The sequence below is a fragment of the Topomyia yanbarensis genome, chromosome 2 (genome assembly GCF_030247195.1).
Source record: "Topomyia yanbarensis strain Yona2022 chromosome 2, ASM3024719v1, whole genome shotgun sequence".
NCBI lineage: Eukaryota > Metazoa > Arthropoda > Insecta > Diptera > Culicidae > Topomyia > Topomyia yanbarensis.
The window spans coordinates 45,921,718-45,933,278 of NC_080671.1; the positions used below are offsets into that span (position 1 = coordinate 45,921,718).

An 11,561-nucleotide genomic window follows, 5' to 3' on the forward strand; every position below is an offset into this window, starting at 1 on the left:
AACACCATCCGAAAGATATCGTGTTCTGGTTCGATTTAGGCCCAATGCAGTCCGGACAAAATGGATCGCTTGAAGATCCTAATCGTCCATAAGAATGCCAAACCCGCCAACGTGTCCCAGCTGCACCAAATTGAAAATTGTTCGGCGAAGCTGAAACGACAAATTTCGTGTCGAAAGCCGAATGATCTATAAAGCGACCAGAAAGTTGAAGACTATGACAACATCAAGTAGTCTAATGATGCCCATGATGCCCCCATGCTCATGCTGGACATGGGTATTTGAAATGGGTTCAAACTATAAAAACAATATCACCATTAATGCCTCGGTCTTTTCAACTTCAAAAGAAAGTTAACAATCGAAATAACAAGGCAATGTTGAAAGATTAAAAAAAGACATCGGATGGTACAGCTGGGAGATTCGAGTGCAGTAGGTTTTGTTTCTCGATTATTGCGAGAGAGAGAGAGAGAGAGAGAGAGAGAGAGAGCGAGATGCAATCTAGATTGTCGAGAAAATAATAAATTTTCGAAACTCAAACGACCCATCAGTCGATTCCTAGTCCCAACAAGAGTAGTTGCTCCAAATTTGAAGCAAATCGGACAAGTCTAGCTACCGGACCAACGGTTCTGAAGATTGTATGGGATTTTTACACAATTTACATGGAGAAAACCCACTAGCTCGAATTTTCACCGCTAGGTGGCACTATATGCAACATTATATCACTGTAAGTGAGAATAAAAAAGATGGGAAGGTAATGTCAGAGACATAGCCGCAGTGAAGTAGAATTCACTTGGGCTGTTAATTCGAAAGCTGCAATTTTTGCTATCTTCTTCATATAAATCAGCTATTTCGATATTTGTTATGATGCATTGTGCCCCGTTGCTGTGGTGCATTTGTGCTGACCATTTTTCAAAGAGAAATTCATAATGATTTTGAAAAATTGAATATTTTTCATGTTCCTGAATATTTTGCAAAGCGATTGTGATTTCAGATTAAAATGTTGGCTAAATTCAATTCTTCCAATAGATGGTCTATAGCTAGCTGGGTGTGTATACATGTCGCCATGGAAAGTGTACTTTAGAGGATATGAGCATCATCTTTTTGATTGGTCCACCTGAAGGCATTGGACTTCGGCTAATAGGGCCAAGAAAAGGGTTTTCCGGACGAAACCGATTCATGATCGCGCGAACACGGGCATTTGGAGGTTCACTCTTGAGACCGCGTTTGTGAATTTATAAGTGCTAAACCGTTCACTTAGTCACCGGGATGCGAGATCGTGAGTGTGGTTGTGCGTGGATGATCGCGAAGGATTCGAGCGTTTGTATGTTGACGTTTTTGACACGCGTGCTTATTTTTCCAAGCGTGTGGCCATTCGCATGTTCGCGTGTTCTTCAATAATCACGTGTGCACGTCTTGTCTAGTTTTTATTTCTATTGGTTCAACTGAAGGCATGAGTTTGGGCTGCTAGGATCAAGGGTAGAATGTTCCGGACGTGACCGATTAATGATTGCGGGAGCGGCGGGTTGATGCTTGAGACTGCGTTAGTAAATTTTTAGGTGCAAATGTTCACCTAATTACCGGGGTGTTTAAATGTTGGCGAGATCGCGGGTGTTCGCATTTGTAATCTGGTTTGTGTTATCGCGAAAGCCACGTTTGTTAGTTTGGAATGAGAAATTGTGAGTGTATATGAGAGAATAAGAAATTTGTGTTAATGGGTGTTAGCATGTATCTAATTTAAAATATATCAATAAAAGAAGGTGCCTCCAGAGAGAATTTGGATTTAAACCCACATTGTATATTATTTGACCATGACAGTGGATAATAAAAGTTAAGTACTAAAATTGATCACAAGCTTAATTAATAAATCGTGTCCCAAGTTTCTGTGATATAATCACTGTAATACTGTTTTGGTGGAAAAGCCCCCGGACCACATCAAGGTAGAGTATCATGCCGATATGGTAGGAATTTTTTGTTTCACTTCTTCATACACAAAATAACAAATAATTTTCTTTTATAAAATTGAATTATTCCGGCCACACTTTCCATTGAACTACCTTCATCCTTATCCTTTTTCTAGGATTACTGTCAAAAATTTTAACCCGTGTGGCTAAATTCACCGTCAAGGAAGACCGATAGTGTCAAACGAGTACGTGTTCACATTTTCGTAAAAAAAATCATTCAGAAGTTTTAAGGGTTTAAAGTTGTAATAAAAAGATAATTTTATTCTTCATTTATTGACCCAATTGCCAAGGGTTATTTAATATATGCAATAAATTATACAAAACAAATCTTTGCAGGAATCGTTTTCGATAAAAAAAATAGAAATTTTGGTTAAGTGCGACGAACAAGGTTGTTTGAAACTCTCATCATTAAGCATTTTGTTTCCCCATCAGTTAGCCGCCGATTTATCCTACTTTCCGGTTAAGATATCGACGATTTAAAAATTTATCAGAACATTACAAATTCGACGTTCCTTAATAGTAAATATAAATATGAATTCCACTCGCAAGTATTTCTTTTTGCCATAGGCAGATATAATTATACGTGTATGGTGCTACCACAGACCAACAGACATAACACTATGAGGGAATTCCCTAAAAAATATCGATCCGGCAATTTTCTCAGAACGCTATGAAACAGAAGAGCCAAGAGAATTGTACAATTCTTTGTTCAACTTTAAGTATGCAAGGGACATTTCTATACATTTTTATTTTTCAAAACGTCTATCATATCTAACAAATGTATACAAATCGAGATTATCATGCCAATTACAAGCTGAGCATTTACTCTTTACCATCTGCTAACAAATATTTAGAAAAAATAACTATCATCTTTATTTAGTCTGATATTAAAACATCATATAAAGTCTTCCGCAGCAAAGTAATGATTTTGTAGATGTGATGTTATGCTATGTCGATGGCAGTCAGCATATTTTTCGATCAGAATGTGACATCTATAAATAAGAAAAGTTATTTAACAGTTGTTATTATATTCTTTTGATTTGTGGCTTCCTTTTCTCCGAACACGACAGACAAACCAGAAAAACGTGGCGTGGGTTTTACAAAATTTGATCCGTTCAATGTTTTATGCATCAATAATAAATTGTAAGTTTTTTTGCCCTTGCGGTGGTGTTTTTTAAAGTATAAAATTTATAATCTACTGAAATAAATATCTACAATATCATTCACTGACATGCTTAAGCCAGTAATCCACGCCGAAACAATTTTCTTACCATCCGTAAACTTAATCTTTCCGTTTTACTCCGTAGGAATCTAACAGTTATTTAACCGCAATCGTGATAGATATTGCTCTTCCGGATAATTATTTGGAACAGTTCTGCCGTTATAAAAGTATAAACGTTTTTCAAAATAGAATGTAATGGATTTGATTTATTGCTGAATGCTGCGCAACAAATGGAGATGGCACTATTTCCTTCAAGGTCCATTGGTCTTGTAAGTACAGCTCCTTCTTCGATGCCGAGCGTTGCACTTTACGAAGAAGGGGAAATATCGACGCCTTTTCTGTACATAATCGACACAAATCAGATGTGCGTGTTTTCAATAGGTCACCGAATGTACTAGTCCATTCAGTCAGCAATCGTGTTTTCGCCAAGTCCTCTAAAGGGACATTTTCGAGACATATCCGCTCGTCTTATTTCGAGCAGTCGACTGGAAGTGACTACAACCAAGGATGATTGGATGTGTGAGTCGATCAGAGTTATTCGAGAAAAAGTTCCATTAGGCAACGTGGAATATGTGTAGTAGACATTGGTAAATTTTTGGTGGAATATATTCTACAAAAAATATATTTTAATATGTAACTTTATAGATTCCCATAGAGACCGGAGCCGTAAACTACATGTGAGCTAATTTTTCGAATTATCGTCGAAGTTGGAAAATAGTGCCGAATTTAGAACTCTGCGCTCACTGGGAATAATTTCCGCAGCAAGGACACCTAGAAGAGAACCAAATGTACCTATGTACGCCAAATTAAAACAAAATGCCTCCGATTCCACACCTGTCGATCGAACTGGTCGAGTATCTTCAGATAATTCATTTAGTTTCAGTATGCAGTTGGAAAGCCGTGCGATCGACAATGGTAAACTCAAATGAAATTGATTTTCAATTATCTTGTTTTCTAAGTTTTTAATGATTACAGGAATCGTCGTGTTAGCACATCGAGTGTTATCTATGAAAAAGGCAAGCTAAATTCTGACTTCAAGAAACATTGCTCTTGAGACCCAATGCAATCAAAGTCCTCTTTTTTGTCGTTTTATCAGTGAGTGAATCGAAAGCCCAAAAATGCTCGATGCAAGTGCAGGTTTTCCTAAGGAATATGGTAAAAACCATTTGTGCAGAAGGACACAAAACCTACTTAGTTGTTTTATCGCTCATAAGTAATGGTTGATTTTTTGGGATTAACATGGCGGTCACGACGGCTGCCATGTACTTAGTAGCGGAACTCAAAACGTTCAAACATCTTAAAATCGGTTTTGTGCCCTTATGTACAAATGGATTTTACCAAATTCCTTGGAGAAACCTGTTACTTATAATTTTCCGTAATACATATGAAAACAAATTATGTTGAACGGCGTCATCTATCCAACAATCATTTAGCTTATCCATAGTAATATTTACCCTTTACTGAAATGGTAATGGCAGGTATAAAGGAAGCTTCCGAACCACCCTAACAACTGAATCGGAATCATAAAGGCTTCATTGAAGCAACGACTAAGAATAGAAGTACCTAAAAGCTTCGAAACGTTCAAAACCATATTCGATAGTATTTATCGAGATCCACAGTAAGTAGTACATCTAGTTATTGGTAATAGAAAAGGGCAAAATTTCAATGGAATGCATTTATTTTTTTCATGCGCTATCGCATACTAGACAGGTGGAAACTGTTAGGACAGAATGCTTGACGCTATATCCCTGAAGCGGAAACACACTTTGTGTTTCAATAGAACGACTGGTCAAACGTGATGTCCCGTCAGAGCAGAAGTTTTGTTTATGTCGATGAGACCCCGTGAACAGTAGCGTTGCCAACAATGTTTTCAAAAAAACTGTACCCTCTGTAAAATAACTGGAAAAATTTGGATGCTCGAAAAGCCAAATTCATCCTTGCAAATCAGAGGTGTTAAGGACATTATACATGCGAGCCACAACATAGCTCCTAGGCCGCACACACCCCTCTCCCCTGCCTAACCATGTATCTGATATGAGCAAATATAAAAATACGTTTTTCAATACACTAACCTTGCCGGTGTACCACGAAACTGCTACTTGAGGAAGCTAGAACATTTTCCTATACAATCAACCCGAGTTTTTGACGGAATTCTCTCCGTAGCTCTTGTTTTGTGCGAAAATATCACCCCTCTTCACTTGGGGTTTCTTTTCAAAACACTTATTTTTCTTCTTCTCATTATCAGAACACTTTTTCAAATGCACCTTAATCACACACCACAGGAAAAATACCCGCGAAACTTTAATCGTTTACTAACTAAACTTCAAATTTTCTGCCAGATGACCGAAGGAAAATGTCCGAAAACTCTCATTTGTGCGTTTGAATTTTCACTTCAAAATCCATTTTTTCTCAATGTAAACAAGCGCGTCGGTGCCTAGCAACAAGCGTGCATTCCTGGCTTCCACATATCTTAACCTTAAATGGTTTTTCAAAGCCGGACTTCCAAACGTAAAAACAAACATCGTATTAGTTGCATTTTGTTTTGATTGATTCAATGTGATGCTTAAAAGTAAGTTTATCGTAAATCAAACCCAAGTATTTAACTTGATCTGACCACGTTAAATTCAAACCATTAAATTTATTAATATGCAAGTGTCAAACAATTTTTCGTCGGTCGAGCTTTTTCTATAATTTTTTTATGGTAAATATTAAATATAATTTAAACAGTTTTTCGAATTTAGAATTATTTTCAGAGCTATGGCTATTTACTTTTTCTAACATGAGTTTGGATTTTATTTACTTTCTTATGATTGGTAGCATCGATCCTTCTCATTTTTTCATCAGTTAAAAGTGATGAGTTGTTCTTCCAATAAACATTTTGTTTGACGAGAAAAAAAGTTTACTGCAAATGTTAATATTTGAATACTTCAAGTACCAAGCCTCAAAGTTAGTCGGAACACTAACTATTTTTGTCATGTATCTATTATCACCCTACCTATTTGAAGCCGTTGGTTGGAGCAGTGTCTACCATCTTTGTTCAACGCATTGAGTCAAATGGTAGCGCAACAACAGGGGCACTCGATTCGAGTTTTCGTTGCGCTCAAACACGAGAATTTCACTGTTTTCAGCGCATTTGTGTTATTATGTTGGTTCTTAACAACGAAGTAAAGCTGTTGATGTCAAGTTTTACGCATTCTATTGATGGTAGGCCGAGTAATTAATGAATTAGTGAGGCGCCCTTCTTAGCATGGTGAAAATAGGCGCTTTAGCCTACCTTCACTGTACTCTAACAGATCCTACTTATTTTAACATCCATGGATGATCTCAAGATCCCACTAGATTGGAAACCGGTTAATATTACAACAAGATAATTTAATTTTCATGTGACGTTTTTTTTTTTTAATTCCTGAGTGTATGCAATGCTCATGTCCCGCTGGAACATCATCATTGCTCGAAAAATGCCAATCAATGCTGCGCATTGCATACATACAGGACATTTTGTACGTAAAACCATCCCAAGTAACAATTGAAGTTTTATACCATGTTATACGGGCAATTTAAATTTTATGAGTGACTATAAAAGTACGATGAAACTTCAATTATTACTATGGATATTGTTACCAGGTGTTCATTTTTTCCCACACACTATAAATATGTCTCATATATATGGACATGTTTTGAAGTCATGAATAATGGTTGAAAAAATATGTTTATGTTGAAGTATTTTCACCAATTATGTACAAAACATGTCTAACAAGAAGCATACACTGAAGTTTTTTTTATGCGGGGGATACGTACCGCATAAAAAATCCGCATAAAAAACCGCATAACTTTGAAAATCCTAAATAAAACTGCATAATTTTAAAAATCCGCATAAAAAACACATAAGGTGTGAAATATTTTTCAATATTAAGAGCCATAGTACTCAAGGAAGAGCAAGGATTTGAAGTAAGAAAGTTTAGAAAAGCGTGGAGTAGGGTCATATGAGCAAGCTTAGAGTTTTCCGGCTACTTAACTCTTTTTCTTCTGCAACACAGGAGTCAGGATCTTTTGGCATAAAATGCGAATCACCTGAGTCTGCGGCATGTCCAGACAAGCGTATAGTCACTTAATGACTTATGCTGTCGGAACCGTGACTCCCCGGAATCGCAAGACCGACCTCGGTACAGGCATGCACAAGAACGGTGCTGCTCCGTGTCCTATAGCTTTACACTGACTCATAATGTGTCAGCGTTAAATTCATTGAGCTAGTGCTTGCGCTGGTTTCCGATGAGCTATAGTTAGCAAGTAGCACGAGCACCGATGAGCGAGAGCCCTCGCTAGCACGGTGATAGCTTGCACGCTGCACGGAGCTATAGCTCAGCTATAGCAAAGCAGAATAAAAAAACGCGTTAGTGTGAGTAATGATGCCTGCATCATTTTTTCAGCAACCTGTCGCACATTAACCAACGCATAGTTCTTGCTTTGTCCTATTCTTTCATTCCATAGCTTACACTACTGCACCGTTCTAGCTCATCGGACAAGCTTACCGTGCCAGCTCATTGAGTTAACTCGTGCTAGCTCACTGAGCTAGCTCACCGAGCTTGCTCGTGCCAGCTTACCGAGCTGGCTCATGGTGCTAGCTTATCGTGCTAACTCGTTGTGCTAGCTCTTCGAATCCTACAGCTCGAGCACGCAGGTTACCTAGCACGAGCGGTGTCAGTGCTTATTGCTTTTGGTTCGTTCAAAGCGGCCGCTCAGCTCATGTTAGGCTCTCGTGCTGTGCTTCATGCATCCCTGCCTCGGTACCTAACCGACCAGCATCGAGATAACGATTTCGAGAGAAATTTCAACGTCGGGAAATTTCTCCGTCGGAGTAGACTAGGCCCACCGCCGGGGACTAGTTCGAATACATCGGGAAGTAGCTCCGGCAGATGCTCGTCGGGGCGCCTGTCACCTGGAAGTCACCCTCCACCCAGAATCGCAGGACCGACCTCGGCATCGGCCCGGGTAGTATCGGTTTCGGAAGATCTTCCACTACCGGGGAACTCTTCGTCGGAGTAGGAAAGATCCACCGTTGGGGACTATTCCGTAGCGAATCGCGGGCTTGAATCATCGGGGCACCAGCGAACCGGACGCAATCCTCCACCGAGAATCGCTGGATTGACCTCGGCATTCTGCCGGACTGCATCTAAAGAAGAATAACGTGTCCGTCAACGGTTGCAGGAGACATTCGTTCGTCGGTGAACTCTCCGCCGAGGTAGGCTATTTCCACCGTCGGGAACTACGCCTAGTAGCACCGAATGCGACAAACCATCGGGGTATTTGGGGCACCTGTGAACCGGAAGCCACCCTCCAACCGGAATCGCCGGGTCGACCACGGTATCCAACTAGTCAACGTAGAGAGGAAGGCATGTAGAATATCATTCCGTGCAGGACTGATATGGCGGTTACGAGACAGGCGAAATCTAGCACGACCAGCTAGACCTGGAATCAAGTGAAATGCATTAGCACGCCTCGCTCCGAAGTAGTCATTTCAAATGGAATCCGGGGGATCAGGAAAATGTCGGACTTCTTGGTGGAGTTTAGAGGAATAGGGTTCAGAGTTATCTTCTCTGTTCAGAGTCCCTTACTCTGGCACACGATTGAAGAAATCGGTAGTATGGTCTAACTACAAAACGTGTGCCGAGTCGGCGTAAAAGTTTTACCACCAAGTAAAAAAAATACACGCTCAGAGACTTTTTTCCGATCTCGCCGAACTGAGTCGAATGGTATAAGAGATTCGGCTCTGCGGGCCTCGGTTAAAAAGTCGAAATTCCGACCGATTGCATAACTTTTATTATGAGAAAGGTAAAAAGGTATTCATTTTCTGTTTTTATTTTTACTGCATCAAGAATGCTTCTCATATTCTTAACCCAAAGACTAGTAATTCATAATCCAAAATAAAGATATACACATTTTATGTCTTTTGTTTAAGCATGTGCATTCACGAGGATCTATCTTTCGATAAAAGTCGCTTCAGGTGATGCCTTAAAAATTAAAAGAAAGCTGCATAAAAAAAACCGCATGACTTTGAAAATCCGCATAAAAAACCACATAAAAAAGACTTCAGTGTATAAGGTTATTGTAGGATCTCAATAACTAATAGGGCATTGCAAAAAAAAAATTTTTGAACTCTAAAGCCCCCCTCTCATATTGTGACAAATGTCAAAGTAAGCTCAGATGCTAAATTAATAAATCTTCTGGACAATTCTAGACTCCCGCCCACATTGCTTGAAATTTTTGAAATTGGTACTATGGGAAAATGTGGAGGAAAAATATATTAAATGCTATAACTTTTGAAGTAGCAATCAGAAAATTACAATTTATACCTCTTTTTAAAGGAAATAACCTTAGTATTGGAATGGAGATGTTCCTGTACCTAGAAAAATGCGGAAAAGCGGGGCACTGTGTCATTTTGGCCCCAAAATCCCCTATTTTTTTAATTTTTCTGCTCCGTGGTGCAAACCATACATATTTTGCAGTTTTTTTATGTAAAAAAATCTCAGAAATCGAACGGATCCTTTTGGTTATAGGGCTTTTTGTCATTCATATTAAATTTTATCATTTTCTCGTGCATATATCTCTATTATTCTTCATTCAATTTTAATAAATTGTTCCTTGTTGAACGTGAAAAATTAGGAATACAACAAAGATTTGCTTGCGTTAAAATTCAAAAACATCAAATTTTTTGACATAACATCTACAAACCACATTTTTTTCATTAAATGTCCTAATACCTCAACTTTACCTATTTTTCCAGGTATGAAACTTTTCTCATGTGATTCCTAAGCGCATTTTTCAATATAATACTTTCACATTTGTCACAATATGAGAGGGGTGCCTTCGAGAATAAAAAAAATATTTTGCAATGCCCTAATAACTAATTACTTAGAAAATAATGACTTTTCTTAACGTGTCCATTTTACCACCAATCCCTCCAATACTTTAAAGACAGCCCGTGCATACGATTTGTAATTCGATATCTCCCGTGGCGCAACATATTTAATGATAATTTTATAGAATGCATAAACTGTTCACAACCTCGTACATATTTATATATTGAGTCACGAAACTTATTATTCCATCCAGTGTGCTGGATCAGCAGTAAGAACCTTCGACGGGGTTGTGAGCAGTTTATGCAGGAGTCAGAGTTATAGGAGTCCGTCCTGAAAGCGATATCATTATTATAAACATGTTTAAGGTGAAATCTAGGACGTATTTTTATTTATTATATAACAATTTCTCTCAGATGCAGAACAGCGAACTCGTACGGTCAGTATTGCCAATATATACAACATGGTGTAAATCTCATCCCTAACCTCACTACTAACAATTCATGAAAGCGTAATTCCATAGCTCTGAATCCAACTTCTGACATCATTCGGGTCAGCGTACATTCCCAATGATTTGCCTTGTGCACAACCTCTACCCCAGGAAATGATAGCGGCGAGTTTCCCATTACACATCATTGGCCCACCGGAATCTCCCACACATCCATCTCTTCCAGGTGCAGTGGCACAGAGCGTCTTAGTGGTGATTTTAGTGGGACGGTTTTCTTGAACGCAGCTGGCATGGTTGATGATTATCACTGAAGCACTTCTTAGACGATGATCTGCTGAAGTAGCTCCGTTGAGTTCCGTCCATCCGTAACCCGAAATAAAGCATTCCTGACCTACAAACAGTTCGGGGAATGGTTCTCTCAGTGCAATAGAGGCTATTGTTGGACTATTGTCGAAACTTCTAGATAACTTGACTAATGCGAAGTTGTTATCTCTGGTGATCACGTTAAACTGTCTATGAATCTCTAGTTTTTCCACGGTCGATGTCTGGCCATCGACCGTGGAATAATTCGATCCTAGTCGGACAATAATGTCGCTTGGTTTGATACCGTCGAAAAAACAAAACGCTGAAGTCAGAACCCAACTTTTGGAGATAAGTGATCCTCCGCACAATAGAAGGTTGTTGTGTGTCGACAATGAGACCATCGACGGTATCGAATTGATCGACTCTGTGTAACCATCAACAATGCTAATGGTCGGTTTAATGAGTTTCAACAGAAAAACTGGTAGAAGTAGTGATTTGGAAAACATCCCGAGAACTGTCTGAATGCAAATGGTAGATCGGTAGACTTTTATGAACTATGGAGACGGCATGGTAATACGAGCGTAGCGAGTCGAACACCTGTTTCTAATCAGTTAGTCAAGTTATTTCTAGCAGGCTTTTTAGGGTTGCGAAAAGTATAATGAAAGTGGAAACAAAAATAGTACCATATTTTTATCAAACTCTATTTTCCGACCAATTGACCTAATAGTCTATACAATCACGAAACTTTGAATGTTTGTTTTAGGTTTTAAACCTAA

At 38.8% G+C, this 11,561-nt stretch overlaps 1 protein-coding gene across 1 annotated transcript; it reads right to left on the minus strand.

Moving 5' to 3' along the window:
• Positions 1 to 10,306: 10,306 nt before the first annotated feature.
• On the minus strand, positions 10,307 to 11,290 carry LOC131684183 (trypsin-7-like). The gene has a single exon (XM_058966832.1). It carries the CDS (start codon positions 11,184 to 11,186, stop codon positions 10,536 to 10,538), a length of 651 nt encoding a protein of 216 aa, XP_058822815.1. The 5' UTR covers positions 11,187 to 11,290; the 3' UTR covers positions 10,307 to 10,535.
• Positions 11,291 to 11,561: the final 271 nt, after the last annotated feature.

Coding starts and splice junctions, on each gene's coding strand:
- LOC131684183 (XM_058966832.1), bottom strand. CDS start 11,186: ATGGTCTCATTGTCGACACACAACAACCTTCTATTGTGCGGAGGATCA.